Source organism: Bos javanicus, chromosome 21 (assembly GCF_032452875.1).
Source record: "Bos javanicus breed banteng chromosome 21, ARS-OSU_banteng_1.0, whole genome shotgun sequence".
Taxonomy (NCBI): domain Eukaryota; kingdom Metazoa; phylum Chordata; class Mammalia; order Artiodactyla; family Bovidae; genus Bos; species Bos javanicus.
In genome coordinates, this window is record NC_083888.1 from 27,045,142 (window position 1) to 27,064,578 (window position 19,437).

General features: G+C 42.4%; 1 protein-coding gene across 1 annotated transcript in view; it reads right to left on the reverse strand.

Annotated features, from left to right (window-relative positions):
* Positions 1–6,240: 6,240 nt before the first annotated feature.
* Positions 6,241–19,437, reverse strand: part of TRPM1 (transient receptor potential cation channel subfamily M member 1) — a 100,720-nt gene continuing 87,523 nt past the window's right edge. Inside the window, exons 25-26 of the mRNA XM_061394619.1 lie at positions 18,447–18,579; positions 6,241–8,784 (exon numbers count right to left, since the gene is read on the reverse strand). Coding sequence (XP_061250603.1) covers positions 7,527–8,784; positions 18,447–18,579 — 1,391 coding nt within the window. The 3' untranslated portion in view covers positions 6,241–7,526. The remainder of the gene's footprint in view (positions 8,785–18,446; positions 18,580–19,437) is intronic.

Here is a 19,437-nt window from a genome sequence, read left to right on the forward strand (position 1 = left end):
AATCAATCCAGAATATTCACTGGAGGGACTGATGCTGAAGCTGAAGTTCTAATACTTTGGCTCCCTGATGGGAAAAGACAACTTATTGGAAAAGACCCTGATGCTGGAAAAGATTGAGGACAAGAGGAGAAGGTGATGACAGGATGTGATGGTTGGATGGCATCACCGACTTCATAGACATTAGTTTGAGCAAACTCAGGGAGATAATGCAGAACAGGGAAGTCTGGTATGGCAAAGAGTTGGGCATGACTTAGCAACTGAACAACAACCTGGTGGGTCAGTAGTAAAGAATCCATCTGTGATGCAGGAAATGTGGGTTCAATCCCTGGGTCGGGACAATCCCCTGGAGAAGAAAGTGCTACCTATTCTGATATTCTTACCTGGGAAATCCCATGGAGAGAGGAGCCTGATGGGGCACAGTCCATGGAGTCGAAAGGAACTGGACAGACTTATCGACTAAACAACAAAATTTAAATAAGACTTCAAAATTTACCTTTTTTAAAAAAAATTTATCTTGGATCCAGAACCCCAGTGATCTTTCTGGTTAACTTGTTTAAGTGACATACGATTCCATTTTGCTTGGGTACTACAACTGTACTTTAAAATATCAAGTCCATTGAATTATAGGTATTACAGATACTGCTGTACACATACATTTAACACCTTTTTATGAATTATCTGTGATTCATCTGCATTAAATAGATTAAAAAAAAAAAAAAAACTCAGAAAAAAGAGATCATATTTGCGGTTCCCAGAGGCAGGAGGTGGGAGAGAGGAACTGGAGAGAGGTGGTTAAAAGCTGCAAACTTCCAGTTATAAGAAAAGTAAGTACTAGGGAAATAATATAATACTGCTGTATGTTATCAGAGAAGGCAATGGCACCCCACTCCAGTACTCTTGCCTGGAAAATCCCATGGACGGAGGAGCCTGGTAGGCTACAGTCCATGGGGTTGCTAAGAGTCGGACACGACTGAGCGACTTCACTTTCACTTTTCACTTTCATGCGTTGGAGAAGGAAATGGCAACCCACTCCAGTGTTCTTGCCTGGAGAATCCCAGGGACGGGGGAGCCTGGTGGGCTACCGTCTATGGGGTCACACAGAGTCGGACACGACTAAAGTGACTTAGCGTAGCGTATGTTATATGGGAAAGTTAAGGGAGTAAATCCTAAGAGTTCTCATCACATGGGGAAAAAATGTTTTTTTCTCTCTCTTTACTGTATTCATATAAGATGATGAATGCCAATTAAATTCACTGCAGTAATCATTCTACAATATATGCAAGTCAAATCATTAGACTGTACACCTTAAACTTGTGCAGTGATATATATCAATTATACTTTAATAAAACTGGACAAAATGGATTGTTTTCCCACACATGCTCTGCAAGGAATGTATGGATCTTTCTTTATGCTGAAATGGCTTACTGTGACTTGGGCCTTGCCATACAAGTTTTAGGATCTACAACTCTATTAAGTGACCATACAATTAAAAAACTGAAAAACTGATTTCCAGATTTTTCTTGACCTACCCTAAATGTTAGGACCTTTTCAGATACCTAATTGTGTTAGTGTGTTTGGGTTGCCCTAAGAAAACATCACAGACTAGGCGGCTTAAACAGCAATTTATTTCTCACAGTTCTGGAGGCTGGGAAGCCCAAGATCAAGTAGGAAAGATGGAATTCTGGTGAGAGCACTCTGGGCTTGCAGACAATGAAGAGAGCTGAGTGGTGGGAGGTGGGTGGTGGGTGGGTGCAGGGTGTCAGAACTCACTCTGGTGCCTCTTCTTTATTCAAGTTAATTTTTTATTGGGGGGTATAGTTGCTTTACAGTGTGTTAGTTTCTGCTGCACATGAATCAAATCAGCCATATGTTTACATATATCCCCTCCCTGTTGAGGTGGGCCTCCCTCCCACCTTCCCCATCCTACCCCCTAAGTCATCACAGAGCACTGAGTTGAGCTCCCTGTGCTACACACCAGCTTCCCACTAGCTATCTGTTTTACACATTGTAGTATATATGTGTCAGTGCTACCCTCGCAATGCAGCCCACCCCTCCATTGTGTCCACATGTCCATTTTCAATGTCTGCGTCTCTATTCCTGCCCTGCAATGGGTTCATCTGTACCTTCTTTCTAGATTCCACATATATGCATTAATATACAATGTTTGTTTTTCTGACTTACTTCACTCTATAACAGACCCTAAGTCCATCCATGTCTGCAAATGACCTAATTTTGTTCCTGGTGCCTCATCTTATAGGGACATTCATTAATCCTGTTGGATTAGGATCCCAGCCTTTATGAACTCATTTAACATTAATTACCTCGCAAAGATGTATCTCCTACCTCCAAATACACTCATTGAATTTCAGCTTTAGTGTCTGAATTTTGGGAGAATCAGTGCAATTCCAAGCACTAGTCTTGGTCTCCTTGATACTCCGTACCTTTGAAATAGCTGCCTATCTCCTTCTTTGTCTCTAATGTCACTCTTTTGTCCTCCTGTTTTTCTGACTCTGTTTCTTGTATTGGTTCTTCTATTGTGCAGGATAGGAGGATAGAGGGCAGGAAAAGAGGGTGACAGTGGATGAGAAGGTTGGATGGCATCATTGACTCAATGGACTTGAATCTGAGCAAATTCCAGAAGATAGTGAAAGACAGAGAAGCCTGGCATGCTGCAGTCTATGGGGTCGCAAAGAGTTGAATATGACTGAGTGACTGAACAGAAATGGTGGGGGATAGTGGTATTCCCTACAGACCATTTCCTTTTCCCTGTGAAGAGGGGAAGAAAAAAAGCACTTAACACTTTTTGAATACCTATTATGTACTAGGTAATTTATATATTCATTCAGTCAGTTACCAAATTTGTATTGATTGCTACATGTGTATGCGCTTTATTCACTCAGTCATGTCTGACTCTTTTTGACCCCATGGACTGTAGCCCACCAGACTTCTCTGTCTGTGGGATTTCCCAGGCAAGTGGGGTGCCACTGCCTTCTCCAGGGGATCTTCCCAACCCAGGGATCAAACCTGGGTCTCCTGCATTGGCTGGCAGATTCTCTACCATCTGAGCTACCAAGGAAGCCCTATTGATTGCTAACTCTGTGTTAAAAACTACTTGGGTCACTAAGAAGACAGTTTCTACTTTCCTGGCACTTTCATTACAGGTGAAAAGATACACAAAATTAATGTATAACAAGTGCCATGAATTGAAAAATATGGAAAGAGGATGAGGGCTTTTTTTTCAATGGGAGATGGAGTGTGATCAGGGAAGCCTTTCTGATCAGATGACATTTGAGCAGACAGAAACTGAAGGGAGTGAAGGAGCAAGCCAGGTGGAAATCAGAAGGAAGAGGAGAGAGTCATGCAAATGCCCGGGGTTGAGATCCTGCCTGGTGTGTTCAGAGCAGCCTAATCCAGTGGGAGAAGAGGTCAGAGAAAATCAACGAGCCAGATCACATAGGTTCTGAAAGTTTAGGTGCTTTTGTGATGCTTTGAGTTGAGAATGACTTGATCTAACACTTTAAAATAATCACACACACACACACACCCTACTGTAGAGGTACATAATGGTAGAAGCTGTGAGACTGAATAGAAAAGGACCCTACATTGCTTCTCCCCGACCTCCCATGCCCTAAACCTGCCTCTTTCCTGTAGAAAAACTTGAGTCAAAGAATATATTTAATCAGAGAAGTGAGAAAATTCAGAAGCAAAGGAAAACAGTCAAACAGGACAAAATAATAACAGTTTAGTCATTAAGCTCAGTCAAAGACCTTTAGTTCATCCTCAGGGGATATAGGTAATACTCTGAGCCATATCCTGTGAACTGTCTTCAGTCAGTCAGTTCAGTCACTCAGTCGTGTCTGACTCTTTGTGACCCCATGGACTGCAGCACGCCAGGCTTCCCTGTCCATCACTAACTCCTAGAGCTTGCTCAAATGCTTTAACTGTCTTACAGGTACTAAAACCCCCACGAGGCGGAAGAGGTTAACTATCAATACATGACAACCAGACTGTGTTCATGACCTAAGTTGCCACAATTCTGAGAACTGGGAACAAACCAACTCCAGGACTGAAGATTAATTGTACCCAAAATGATCAAGATGACACTGGTCAGACCACTGATGACCAATTTCAAGATGACTGTCAGAGCTGCCTGTGCTATTTCTGCATGAAGCTCCCTCCTTCTGCCTAGAAAAGCCCTTGCCTACTGATTGTCAGTGGTGGGAGTCAGCCATTGAACAGGAGTCTCCTCTCCCCCTGACCCCCTGCAATGTTGCCAGCTTCTGAAATAAAGCAAACTTCCCACCAACCTTGCCCCTTTACTGACTTTAGAGCAGCCAGCAGCCAGACCCCACTTTCAGTAACAATGCTAGTTGGGGACTGTTAAAAGAGTCCAGATAACAGAAAGTGATGGTGGAAGCAGTCGGGGAGAGATAGTGTATGGTGGTTATGTACAAGGAAATGACAACACACCCCAGTATTCTTGCCTGGGAAATCCCATGGGCAGAGGAGCCTGGTGGGCTATAGTCCATGGGGTCGCAAAGAGTCGAAAAACGACTGAGCAACTAAACAACGTCTACAAAACTATGCCATTACCTGAGTATATGGCCCTTGAAGATAACTATTAAGTCATTTAAAACATCTTTTTCCTGAGGGGGAATTCTGGGAAGATGACAACAGCAGCATAATTTTTCAGTTTCCCCAGGAAAACAAAGGAACTATAAAGCAAAACCGAAGCCCCATGGACAACATTCACCACAAATCTAAGTGAACTGGTTTCCCCAAGATTTCCAAAATATAGGTAAGTAGGAGTAAACCACAGCACTTAAAAGATTTTTGTGATATCAGCAAAGGGAATCAATGAGGCATCTGGAGAATTCCCAAATAGCCAGAAGGTATTTACTGGCCTGGCCAGTCAAGTGGAGAAGAGCAAGTGAAGTAGAGAATGGTGTTTGGGAGTGCAGGGGCTCCTGGTGGTCTGAGGGGTAGAACTTTTGAAACTGCTAGAGGAACTCTTGAAACTGACCTACCTGGGCTTCCTTTAAAGAAAGGGAGCCACACCAAGGACAGACTGCTGGGCATGGAAACAAAACGAGCCAAGTCAAGACAAAAGAAAGGGAAGGTCCAAATAAAGATGGAGGACCAAGAATCTCTGAAAATAAGCCGACTTTACAATTTTTATGTTGTTTGCAGGGCATGTGGGAATCTTAGTTCCCTGACCAAGGACTGAACCTGTGCCCTGTGCGGTGGAAGCATGGACTCTTAACCACTGGCCCAAGGGGGAAGTCCCCTGGCTTTTACAAAATTTTAATGCCAGACTGTAAAAATAAAGAAGGTTCTCTTGTGAAGTTAGAAAAGCTATCCTGACAACTGCTGTCTTCAAAAAGTCTGAGAAAACCTATTTCACATAACAATAATCAAGGGAAAGCATGGAAGTTAAATCCCATAGACAAGTATTGTAATAAAAAAGAAGATCAGAATAACATTCCTACAGACAGTAAAAGCACACCAGGAAGACACACCCTCCATACAGATCAAAAACAACACCCAGCATTTCATGGAGCTAAAAGACACAAAGAAGATCATAGGAAACATGAATAAATTAGGTAAACCAGAATTAGACATATTGCTTTCCAGGTGGCTCAGATGGTAAAGAATCCACCTGTAATGTGGGAGACCTGGGTTCAATCCCTGGGTTAGGAAGATCCTTAGAGAAGGGAATAGCTACCCATTCCAGTATGTCAACAGGAGACTCAGTGAGACTCCTGGGGATAGATTCAGGCCCCTCATCTGAAGCAAGGTAGGAGGGACCAAGAAAGGGGGGCTGTGTAATGAGTGGACAGGTGGAGAATTCTGATGAGAAGCTTTGCCTTCTTCAAACCTGTTCTCTAGTGCTGTCAGAGGTTCTCCAGCTTATTCTGAGAAATACTTTTTTTTAGGGTGTGGCAAAGGGCTTAAGAATTGATGCTTTTGAACTATGGTGTTGGAGAAGACTCTTGAGAGTCCCTTGGACTGCAAGGAGATCCAACCAATCCATACTAAAGGAAATCAGTCCTGAATATTCATTTGAAGGACTGATGCTGAAGCTGAAACTCCAACACTGGAGACTGAACTGAACTGAACTGAAAGGGCTGAAAGTTTTCTGGGCATCCAAAGCAAAGAATTAGGAATGAGGCCAAATAGAATGGGTTTATCCTTGGGTCAAATAACACAAGAAACAGGATTGATTGAACAGTCTTGATGTAGCAATAGATAAGCAGTTGTTTTATTTATTAAATAAATGTTATCATTTATCAAATGTTATCATTTATTAAATGTCAAAGTCCCATCATCCATGCAATGGTGTAGCAGTGCTTTCTGGTAAATCCAGCCCAGTTCAGGGATTCTGATCTGCACATGAACCTCTTTAGCCTCCAGAGTCTCTCTGATCAGTATTTTTAGCACAACGGCACTGTGTCTCTCTCTCTACCTCTCTCCCCAACTCTTTGCCACTTTATGGCAATGTTATGTCTGAAATTCCAAATTGAGCCTCACCTTTTGTTTTTAGCTGTGACTCATCTTTGACACTCTTGAGAACTCCCACCTCGAACATGGATCCTTTAGATTTTAGCCACAGCTTTACACAGACCATTGCAATAGACAGAAGTACAATTAATTTGTATTTGGCATCCAGGACTATATGACAACAAGAAGATTCATATGGGACACAATTTTTACACATTAACAAAACTATTGGTCACCTTACCCTATTACAGTGTGACCTCTGATAAAATCGTGGCCTTTTTTTCTTATTGTGTAATTTTAAAACATGAAAACATAAAACAAAAACCCATAAAGAAGATATGATACTTAAGTCCCCTTTCCAGTCCTCCCTTCTTGCACCTCTTAGTTTGTTTTCTCTTCCACCCCTCCTTTTCTCATGTTTGCTTTTTCTTTCATTTCCCTTTCTCACATAGCTGCTTACTCCCTTAAATAAACTATTGGTGACACCCAAAAGCATGTCTTTGGCTGTTTTTGGTCCTCAGAAACAGAGATTGTTGTAATTGCTGTTTAGGCGCTATGTCATGTCGGACTCTTTTGTGACCCCCGAGGACTGCAGCCCCCAGGCTCCTCTGTCCATGGGATTTCCCAGGCAGGAATACAGGAGTGGGTTGTCATTTCCTTCTCCGGGGGATCTTCCTGGCCCATGGATTGAACCTGGGTCTCCTACAGTGGCAGGTGGATTCTTTACCTCTGAGCCACCTGGGAAGCCCCAAAGAGATCATAGGCTCTTGCCTATTGATTAAGCAATTGGAGTCTTCACTTTTCTTGACCCTACTCCAACTTAAAAAAGAACTAAGTTTACTAACATATGCTACCAAACTATTACTTAAAGTTTAGTGCCTTTACATTTTAAATTAATCAAAATGTAAATTAAATTAATGGTCAAAGATCTCTAATGAAAATGTTTTCAGAAACTGATGATGTTTAGATGACCAAGATGGAACTCATCTGTGGTTCTGATGTAAAAACCAAAGAAACAAAACACATTAGCACTCTGTTTCTGAGGAAGTCTTCTCTTGCTGAACCTTGGGGTCTTCCACTGTAATTCCGGACACAACTACTAAGTTACTTACACTGCTGGCATGTCCAGGTCTGTGTAAGTTGCCCTGGAGGGCTTTCACACTCCTAGGACGGCCATGTAAACTTTTTGACCTTGAAGATGGGAATCCCAAAGTTTGGTGTGTTTTCACAGACAGTAAGTTTTCCTTGTCAGTTCTGTCAGTAACAGACAAGCGAGAGATCTGAGGGGCTGTTTTAAAAACACAGTTTTCATCTTCCTTGTCTGTGAAATGTCCACAATGCTCAGCCTGCAGTGCAGCTTCGGATGCAAAGGAAGGTATTTCCGTGCTCCGAGATCGCATAATCTTTTGAACTTCATACTTCCATTCCGTGGTCCACTGCTGAACAGTTGAGGGGCATGTTGGGTCCCCGGCTGTACCCCAGTTGTTAGCCCCACCAACCACCTTTCTTCCCCGGGAATACACAAAGCTTCTGGACTTTAGAGTTTCACAAGTGCTGAACGTCTCATCAGGGTAATAGTGGCTTGTCTTTGTTTCTTCCAAGGGATAAGAAATGGTGCTTTCTACCTTTGTGGTTTCCACTGTCAGCTGAGTGCTTTTTTGAAAATCCGACTTGTCTTCTCCATGTATAGCATCTGTTTGACTTAAATTTGGGGAAGTCATTTCTTCTTTTTTAGTGTCTACCTGCCTTTCATCATTTTCAGCTGAAATCCCAGTATCTGGACCTGACTTCGGTTCCGAGCTGCTCTTGCAGTTGTCGGAGGCAAGCTGACCTCGGTCTGGGGATGCTGGCGCGCCAGTACTGGGTGGCAAGCGAAGGCTGCCCTGGCGCTCTGGGGCCAGGTACATCCTTTGGTCCTTCTCTTCCTTTCCACGGAAGGAACCGGCTTTTTTCCTGGATGCTGCCCCCGGCGGCATGCAGAAGGAAGTATCCTCATACAACAGCTCGTCCCCGTTAAAATGGTACCTATACAGGCTGTAGCCATCGGCGCTGCTGATGCTGCTCCGCCTGAGAAGGAACGTGGCATCACACTCCGAGGAGGCCCGGGACCGCGTCTGTATCAGGTCAGACTTGTCGATTCCCGCCAGGTTTTCCAGCGCATTCACCATTCTGTTAGATAGTTCTTCCAGTTGGGAGAGGCGAAGGTCCACAGTCTGTAGGGAAGTTTTCATAAAGTTTTCTCTTTCGTTGATTTCCTCCAACCTCATTGACATGTTTTCAACTCTAGTGAATACAAAGGGAAAGGTGTATTACACCGAGATGAACTAAAGATTAAAACCAAAAATTAACGTTATTGTTGTTGTATGATTTTTTCAGGCTTTGGGGAATCATGGGACTCAGGCATATTTTTAAACGTCACACACTCCTAATATAACCACCTAAAATTACCCTGAGGAACATCAGGAAACAACAGAAGTACAGTTAACACATACGGTGCTCTTTACCATTCATCACACCAAGTACCTTATATATGTATTAATACATACTCACCAAGGTCCTACTCTAGGCTTGTTTAATCTCACAGCAGCCCTATGAGGCAGGCAGTCTTTTCAACACCCCCATTTTATTGATGGGGCTTCCCAGGTGGCTCAGTGATAAAGAACCTGCCTGACAGTGTAGAAAGACACAGATTGGATCTTTGGGTTGGGAAGATTCCATGGAGAAGGAAATGGCAACCCACACTAGTATTCTTATCTGGGAAATCCCATGGACAGAGGAGTCTAGCAGCTGCAGTCCATTGGGTCACTGAAGTGTTAGTGACTGAAGAACAACAACATTTTACCCATGAGGAAATAGAGTCAAGGAGAGGGTAAGTAATCTGCCTAAGGATGCACAGCGGGCAAACACTGGGGCTCCAGCATGAGCTCCAGCTCTGCTGTCTAAGCTGGCACATCACACTGCCTCTGATGATAAAGGAAGACACTAGCACTTAGGTTCGTGAGATTTGAGTATAGCTGTCAGCAAGGAATGGTTACAATGACAAAATAAATACATTCAAATCCTTATTTGAAATTCAGGGGATTCAGAAAATACATTGTTAATAGTTAAGTTTAGGTTCATCACAAATTATTAGAGGAATGCAAATCAAAACTACAATGAGCTATCACCTTACACCAGACAGAATATCCCTCATCAAAAAGTATACAAATAACAAATGCTGTAGAGGGGTGTGGAGAAAAGGAAACTTCCTACACTGTCAATGGGAATGTAAGTTGGTGCAGCCACTATGGAAAAGAGTATGGAGGTTCCTTAAGAAACTAAAACTAGAGTTGCAATATAACCCGGCAATCCCACTCCTGGGCATATATCCAGAGAAAACCATAATTCGAAAATATACAGGAACTCCTGTGTTTATAACAGCACTAAAATAGCCAGGACATGAAAGCAACCTAAGTGTCCATCAACAGATGAATGGATAAAGAAGATGAATTACTCAGCCATAAAAAAGAATGAAATAATGGCATTTGCAGCAACGTGGATGGACTTAGAGAATATCAGACTAAGTGAACTGAGTCATATGGAGAAAGACAAATACCAAATGATATCACTTATATGTGTCATCTAAAATATGACACAAATGAACCTATCTATGAAATGGAAACAGACTCATAGACTTAGCAGATCTCCTGGATGCCAAGGGGGAAGGAGAGTGGGAGGGAAGGTTTGGGAGTTTCTGATTAACAGATGCAAACTAGTATATGTAGAATGTATAATTAAGGTCCTACTGTATAGCATGGAGAATTATATTCAATATCCTGGGTAAGCCATAATGGAAAGGAATATGAAAAATAATATATATATGTATATAAGTAAATCACTTTGAAGCAGAAATTAATACAATATTATAAATCAGTTATACTTCAATGAAATAATTTTTTAATGCAAAAATAATTAAGTTCAGATTATCAGATATTTTACTTCAGGGACAAGTAGTCATTTAGCTATCTGAGAAATACCAATGAACTTAAATTGTTAACTATATTTAATAATTGGTATTCCCTTATGGGATTGTAAGGAAGATCATGGCAGATTATAAATATCTGCTTTTGAATTTTCTTTTAATTCTTAGATGATCAGGCAATAGCCTGTGTTTAGTTCATAATGTTGCCTGAACTAAAACCTGCTAAGGTTCTACTTCTGTTGGCTGCATTGAACAGCTGTGCTCTCATGTGTGGGAGGGTCCTTGGATTCTATTCTTAATTCTTTTCATAGGGAGAGGACTATTTTTATGCCCCTTAGGAAACCACATCGTTTGAGCAGGAAGGATCTGGCTTCCTGGAAGTTTGCCACCAGGAGGACCAATTTCACCAAATTCACCATGTATGAGGAGATGTGACTTCCTCCTTTAGAAGCTTCCCTACGGGGATTAACATACACACACTAGTGTATATGAAATAGATGATCAAGATAGACCTACTGTGTAACACCAGGAACTCTACTCAATACTTTGTAATAATCTCTATAGGAAAAGAATCTGAATATATATATATATATATATATATATATACATATATAGCTGAATCGTTTTGCTGTACACTTGAAACTAACACAACATTGTGAATCAACTATGGTTCAATAAATAAATAAATCAACAAATAAATATTAAAAAAAAAAAAAAAACAAGCTTCCCTACCATTGGGCTTCCCTGGTGACTCAGTGGTAAAGAACCCACCTGCCAAGCAGGAGACATGGGTTCCATCCCTGGGTCAGAAAGATCCCCTAGAGAAGAAAATGGCTACTCACTTCAGTATTCTTGCCTGGGAAATCCCATGGACAGAGGAGCCTGGTGGGCTACAATCCATGAGGTGGCAAAGAGTTGGACACAACTTAGTGACTAAACAACTACAACAACCATAGGGAACCCAACTACAGTTTCTAAGGGTTCTCTCTCCTCCTGCATTTCAGGGACCAATAAGAACTTTTCACTCCTAATTTTCCATGACTTCAAGTCCAACTTAATTGTCTCTGTTAAATGTCATGTCTTCTCACGCCCTTCAAATCCATTGCCACGAGGATTCATTCTTTTTGTGTTAGAAACCATATTGCTTCTGGAACAGACTTGAGGTCCTTGAACAAACACAGAGTTTTGAGATAAAGCAGCTGTGCAAACTTTTAAAAATAAATAAGCCGGTAAAATAGAGATAAGTATCTTCTCAAATCTTTTCTAATTCTCTGCCTGACTTATCCCTTGTGTGACCTAATCCAGAAGACAGCATCATCAGCCACTCAGAAAAAGGAGACCTCAGACTCATCTGATTCTGTCACCTGACATCTCCCTAACCATCCCTCCTCCCCTGTGATGAATAGATAACCCCGCTGTGTGTAGGACGCCTCTTTAGGTGTCTCAGAAATGCCCCATCCCTACTGTAGCCACTCCCTTAACTGAAGCTGTGGAGGAAACAAAGCTTCAAGATGTGATTTAAGTTAAGAATATTATTTCAAAATAGATAACTGTCAAGAACCTACTGTACAGCTCAGGGCACTCTACTCAGGCTCTGCAGTGACCTAAATGGGAAGGAAATCCAGAAAAGAGGTGCTATGTGTATACATATAGCTGATGCACTTTTCTGTACAGCAGAAACTAATGCAACGTTGTATAGCAACTATACTCCAATTAAAAAGTAACTAAATAGAATGTTATTTCAAGCTCATTTTTAAATAGCTACAGTATGGAGATGGCACATTTTATGCCAAATCAAGGGAAGTTGTATTGAGTTTTTAGAGCATGTGTGAAAGAAGGAAGAAAGAACCAGGTGACATTCACTTCTCTCTGAAATGATTTAACAGAAAGGACACTTGGAAAACTATTTCCCCTTCCAGCCTTGACTTGTAACTTTTGTAACATGATGACTTAAGTGTGTTTCACAAATCTTGACATCCATGTATGGAAATCAAGGGAGGGGTTTCCATTTCAGGGGGGGAAAGAGAAGGGATGGAGGAAATCACTGGGAAAGGGTCCCATCTCTACACACTGAATGGCAGGAAAACATATAAGAAAAATCCATCATTTATAACAGAACTCACAGTGAGATACGGACTTTCCTGACTTTTGACATCTTAATTGTTTTCTTTTCAGCACAGAACAAAAAACTGTTCTAGGTCCATGGCCTACCCATGAAATAAAGTCGATTTCCTCTCGAAGACATATTTCCAATAATGTCATATTTCTAAGGTCATGTTTTCTGTTTAAAGCTATCATACAGTTAGTTGACTACTTTTTCTTTTGGTGTACAGTTCTTTTTTTTTTTTAATGTTTATTTATTTATTTGGCTGCACCAGGTCTTGTTTGTGGCATGCAACATCCCTGCACCCCCTGCATTAGAATTGTGGTTTCTTAACCACTGGACTACCAGGGAAGTTGCTGACCCATTTTTCACTGGATCATTTCCCCCTTATTATTGAGTTTTGAGAGTTCTTTAGATATCCTGTACACTAGCCCTACAGCAGATATGTGATTTGCATGTGTTTTCTCCCAGTCTGTGCCTTGTTTTTCATTGTCATAGCAGTGTCTTTGTAGAGCAAAAGTTTTTTCTTTTGATGAAATCCAGTCTATCACTTTTTCTTTTCTTTTATAGATGCTTTCTGTGAGTTGTACTTTCAGTTTAGTTTTAAAAACTTTCAGTGAAAGGATTCCCTGAACTCTAGGTGCTGAATAGGTATAGAATGACATGACCATATGGGTAGAGGTGGTTCAGTTCAGTTCAGTTCAGTTCAGTCGCTCAGTCGTGTCCGACTCTTTGCAACCCCATGAATCGCAGCACTCCAGGCCTCCCAATCCATCACCAACTCCCGGAGTTCACTCAAATTCACATCCATCTATTCGGTGATGCCATCCAGCCATCTCATCCTCTGTTGTCCCCTTCTCCTCCTGCCCCCAATCCTTCCCAGCATTAGGGTCTTTTCCAATGAGTCAGTTCTTCACATCAGGTGGCCAAAGTATTGGAGTTTCAGCTTCAACATCAGTCCTTCCAGTGAACACCCAGGACTGATCTCCTTTAGGATGGATTGATTGGATCTCCTTGCAGTCCAAGGGACTCTCAAGAGTCTTCTCCAACACCACAGTTCAAAAGCATCAATTCTTCGGCGCTCAGCTTTCTTCACCGTCCAACTCTCACATCCATACATGACTACTGGAAAAACCATAGCCTTGAGTAGATGGACCTTTGTTGGCAAAGTAATGTCTCTGCTTTTAAATATGCTATCTAGGTTGGTCATAATGGTTACAGATCTTCAAATATTTTTGTCCATATCTCAGTATATCTAATACCTAGAGGATTTAAATTTGAATCTTATACCACTAAACCTGAAAGCAGTTTAACCAAAATGCATTTTTTGTTAAGGTTCTGTGAATAATGTTTTCCATTCCATTCACATAATAGGCACAACAATCTATAAATCAGTGGAACTTTTGCAGTAACTTGGGCTTCCCAGGTGGCACTAGTGGTAAAGAATCCACCTGCCAATGCAAGAGACATAAGAGATGCAGGTTCAATCCCTGGGTCAAGATCCCCTGGAGAAGGAAACGGCAACCCATTCCAGTATTCATGCCTGGAGAATCCCATGGACAGAGGAGCCTGGAGGGCTACAGTCCATGGGGTCAAAAAGAGTCAGACTTGACTGAAATGACTTAGCATGCACCAACAGAATATATACCTAAGTAGGGCATAACTATTGACTTTCATAGACTCTTATCTATTAAATATAATGTCCAGGCTAGTGAGAAGCAGCTGTATAGCACAGGGAGTTCAGCCTGGTGCTCTGTGATGGCCTAGTGGGGTGGGATGGGAGGTGGGAGGGAGGCTCAAATGGGAGGGGGATATATGTTTACTTATAACTGATTCACTTTGCTCTACAGCAGAAACCAGCACAACATTGTAAAGCAATTATCCTCCAATTAAAAATAAAAATAAATAAAAAAATATGAGGTCCAAATTCATGTTCTCATGGTAAGAGTCCTGTGTGTCTTTGCAAAGGACAGAACACAGACATTGGGAGCTCTGTAGTAAGCCAGTTATTAAAACTCATTTTCTGTACAGTCATTTTTTTATGTGAAACAATCACCCTTTACCTGCAAGGCATCTCACAAATTATATGGGTATGTTTCCTTAATGATAGAGTTAAAAGGTAACATAAAAATATAATGTTAGTGGAGCAACCAGGTCCGGTTCCTACTTGACAAGACCCATGTTTCAAGATTGCATGGTCATCTATGTTGAGTTCTAAGACTATTCCTACACTGTCATTTCATTCCAGGTCTATAGATCATAGAGTTGTCTCATCCAGGCGAAATTCAGCTATTTTAATTCCCATCTGCTTCTTCGTATGGGGCTGCCTTTTAAGTTTAGTAATTGTAGGGAGAACACCCAGGGTGGCACCTGGTTGTGCTTACTTATGGAGTTTTTATATGTGAAAGACTAAACAAAGAACAATACTTGAGTCTTCAATCTTCTGTATTCATTCTTTTCAGTCAGCAAAAGACTTAGTAATCGCTGAAGAATATTAAGTTCTCTGGGATTCTGCCTCCATGCCACATCATTTATACACAGCAACTTGGCCAGGCAGACCTCAAAGCTCCTTGGATTCTAGAATTCAGGTCATCTAAATCATTAACCTTTCCTGACTCTGTTCTCTGCTCTGGCCAGACTCTGGTCAGGCCCTCATTGAAGGTCTTATTGATATCCTAGGTTGTCTCTCCCTTACTTCCAACATAGCAGTGACAGTCCCTAAGCCTTCATCCATCATGACCAGGACTCCAGGGCTGGGCAGGGATAAACAGGGCTGGAGGTGATGTAATATGTTTTGCTGCCATTTGTGAACCCTGACATCACCATGGTACCCGCACTGACTGGTTCTCAGCAGCCCAGGCCCCCATCGGCCTCCCTTTTGCTGTACCTCAAGCATCATTCACTTTCTGCATCCTTGCCATCAGGTTGAGAGGCATGGAGCCACACTGACTTGACACAATAAAGAGTCACAACTGGGTTGTCATTATTGCCACCAGGAAATCTCTTGGTTTTATTGGCAGGAATATGGCATTCCTACCGTATTTCCCCTCAAGATGAACTCGGATCTTCCCTCTGGCTTCAAGTCTTTAATGTTGCTGGGTCATTCTTTCTCCCCATTCCTACTGCTGCTTTCTTACATGTCTGAATTTTCCATTCATATAAAACTCTTGGCCTCTCTCTAGCCTTTCATTTACTCTTGACAAAAACTGATTTTCTGGAGTGGGGACAAGGACATGAGTGTGCTTCTTTCTCTCTCTCTCTCTTTGGGAGCCCGCTGCCTGCGGGAGTGTGGGTTCTCATTTTGTCAGGGTCATGGAATAAGCTTAGCAGGGGAGAAGGCAGCGGGGGCTATGGGCTCCTGGAGCTGCCTGTGCCTGGGTGGGGACAGGAGTGTGTATTTGGCAAGACCTGATCCACATCCTCTAGCACAAAATGTATTACTAATAAAGCTGATGTTTTTAATCTCAGTCCAATGTCTACAATGACCTCTGATTTGGCTTTCAAAGTCACATAAGGAGTGAGATTGTCATTTACCAGGCACACTGAAACTCCACCACTTCATCCCACCCCTCTTCTATCATCTAAGCATCCTTGACTCTTATGAATTTATAAGATTAAGACTTTCAGGTAAGCTCTTCCCCCACCTTCCCCACTCCTATGTGGACAGCATACTCTCCATCAGAGGAATCACCACCTCTTTTCTAAGACTGATCATTCTTTCAGGTCTTTTTGCAGTTACTGTCTTGTTTCTCTTTGTTATGTCTTTATTAGAAGCATCTTTCTTACCAGCATCTTCTTTTCCTGGTACTTGGGAAGAGGATACCAAAAGATCAATTGCTAATTTCCCGTTAAGCCGACAGGAAACCCAAGACCTTCACAGAGATCCTCTCCCCACCCAATGTTCCCCAGTCCTGGTTAAGGGTGAAGGAAAGCCACTTTCTCCTGGACCCCCTCCTCTTTCTGTCTCTGGCGTCTACCTGTGATTCAGCCAAGAAAGCGTCAACAAAGGGAAGTGGAGGGGCAGGAATGTGCTCCCGTCACCCTGAGAACACAGCCAAGGGAAATGGAAAGCATTGTGTTTTTACTATCTCCCCACCCCCTGCCACCAGCCCCAGCACACTTTCATTCCTCTTACGTGTGCGAGGAGCCCCAGGAGGAAAACGCAATTTGGCAGCAACCTGATAATCACATTCCTGGAGCCTTGATCCAAGAATGGTAAAAATCCAAACAATGCTGGGAAAGGGAGAGGGGGCCAGGCAGGGTGAAAGAGCACTGTTTCCATGGTAAATCACTGCCTGTGATTACAGTCAAGTTAACGTATAACTAAAACGTGGAAATTAGGTTATAAGATGAGGCACCTTATCCTTCTCATACAGAAACCATTTTTTATAATCTTGAAAGGTTAGTAATTACCAGTAAAACAGCAAAGAAGTGTCTCAAAGTTTTATTGAAAAGTATTAAGGCCAAAAGTTGGTGTAGATAACCCTTGAGTTTGGCTGGTAGAATTATTAATACAAGGTGACTAGGTGTATGAGTCAGGAGGGGACAGAGCCCTGCAGCTGCCTGGGGCACCATCCCTCCTGTGGCCTGGGGCAGAGTCGGTGGCCTAAACACACACCAGGAAGACTTCATTGTGTATCATGTATTCTCTTGTAATTGCTAGGGCCCCTGATTGGGAACTATGTGCTGACATATTCTTTTGACATTGTACCATGTTTTAAAGTTTCTTGGTATACACATGTATATCAGACATGAAATACATGGTTTCAGAAAACTTAAATGCTCAAGACTCCAGGGTAGAAGGGGACTTCCCCAGTGGTCCAGTGGCTAAAACTCTGCACTCACAATGAAAGGGGCCCAGGTTTGATCCCTCGTCAGGGAACTAGATCCCACGTGCCTTGATTAAGAGTTCTCGTGCTGCAGCTAAAGATCCTGCATGCTGCAATGAAGATCGAAGCTCCCCAGTGCTGCAGCTAAGACCTGTTACAGCCAAAATAAAATAAATAAATAAAATTTAAAAAGAATGATGCTCCAGAATCCCCTTAGGCATGGCTCCCTCGCTATGCTCATCCTTCTACGGACATTGTCCATTAAAGTCTTTGGAACAATGTCTTATCAATTCTCATGCACTTTAACAAGCTTCAGTTGCTTTTATGAAGTGATCAAGGTTCTCAAAGACTATAAAATGCGAAAAAAAAAAAAGTCCGTAGTGTGGGTTGATTGTTCTTGTCCACCTTTGCTAGTTGCTCTGTGGTGTGCAGCTGCAGGAAACGCAATGCTACAAAGCATGGAACAAGTCCCTCTCTGTCCCTCCCAGACCTGCCTTCCTCTGCTAATTGACTGACTCCCAAGCACAGGCAATCAGTTCATGTAGCTTGTAAGCAATGATGGTGATCTCGATGGGTAGCCAGGACAGATGACTTTGCCCTTCCTGTACCTCTGTTCCCTGAGGGTGGAAAGGTGATGGGAAGGAGCAAGGAGGGCACTAGTCAGGATGAGGAGGTCAAGCTGGGGACACACCACCCTTGGCACATATGTCAAGGGCGGGGAGAAACGTCCCCAGCAGTTACACGGCCCTGCAGCTGATGGTTCTCCCCATGTATTGCATTGTAAAGGCACCCACTTTGAGGTTGGGGAACTGTCACAGTTTTGTTTGTTTTGGTTTGGTTTTGGCCTGGGATATTTTCGATAAATGTCATCGTTCACTTCTTATACAATGTATAAGCATCATTTGAAACATTCACACTATTTCAGGGAGGGAAACGCATTCAAAAGCCAAAGTTGGGTCAACAGGAGAACTGCAAGTGAATGTTAAATTGAACTTGATGTCCCCCTCTGCCCTGATGCCCCGCTCCCCCGGTGGCCACACCCCAGGTGCACCTCTCGCAGGTTACACGGATGCGTTCCTCGCTGGAAGACTGCTGCTCGTCCTCCTTCTCCTGGAAGTGCTCCCGGACGCACTGCTCCTCAAACTCGTGCAGCCTCTTCAGCTCCTCGTCGCTGAGAAACAGCTCTAGCATAAGCAGAAGAGGTTACCACGTGAGACATCAGCCAGGTAGGTGCGTCCTTGTGAATTTCACAGGCCACCTTTAATCAAGCTCATTTCCCTATCCCTTGCAGGCAGCACCCTACCTCCTGGACTGGTTATCACACAAAGACTCTTTGTAATATCAGTGATCATCTTTCCATTGGAGATGAACGGCTCACTTTTAATAAAAATTTTTATTGAGGTATGCATGCTAAGTCACTTTAGTCATGTCTGACTCTTTGCGATCCTATGGACTGTAACCTGCCAGGTTCCTCTGTCCGGGGAATTCTCCCGGCAAGAATATTGGAGTGGGTTGCCATGCCCTCCTCCAGCGTATTGAGGTATAGTTGATTTATAATACTGTGTTAATTTCTGCTGTACAGCAGAGTAACTCAGTTATACACACATTTTTTTTCATATTCTTTTCTATTATGGTTTATCACAGGGTATTAAATATAGTTTCCTGTGCTCTACAGTAGGATCTTATTGTTTTTTCTATCCTATATATACCAGTTTGCATATGCTAATCCCAAGCTCCCAACTGGTTCCTTTCACTGGACGTTCAAATTTCAAGCACGGAGTGTCTGGCTGTGTCTGCTGGGTTGCATGACACCTAAACAGCTCACTTTTTAACACAACTCAAATTGCTGCTATTTGGAACGTGAAACCAAGCATGATTTTCTGAGAAATGTTTTCCATATATTTTATGGATAGAGGCAAGGTGGCAGGAATATTTTCCCATTCTCCTTAAGTGTAACACAGTAAAACATTTGGAAAGGAACAATGGATTTATAGAGAAAAGTTATTTTCAAGAACTCTCTCAATTTTTCATCCCCTCAGGAG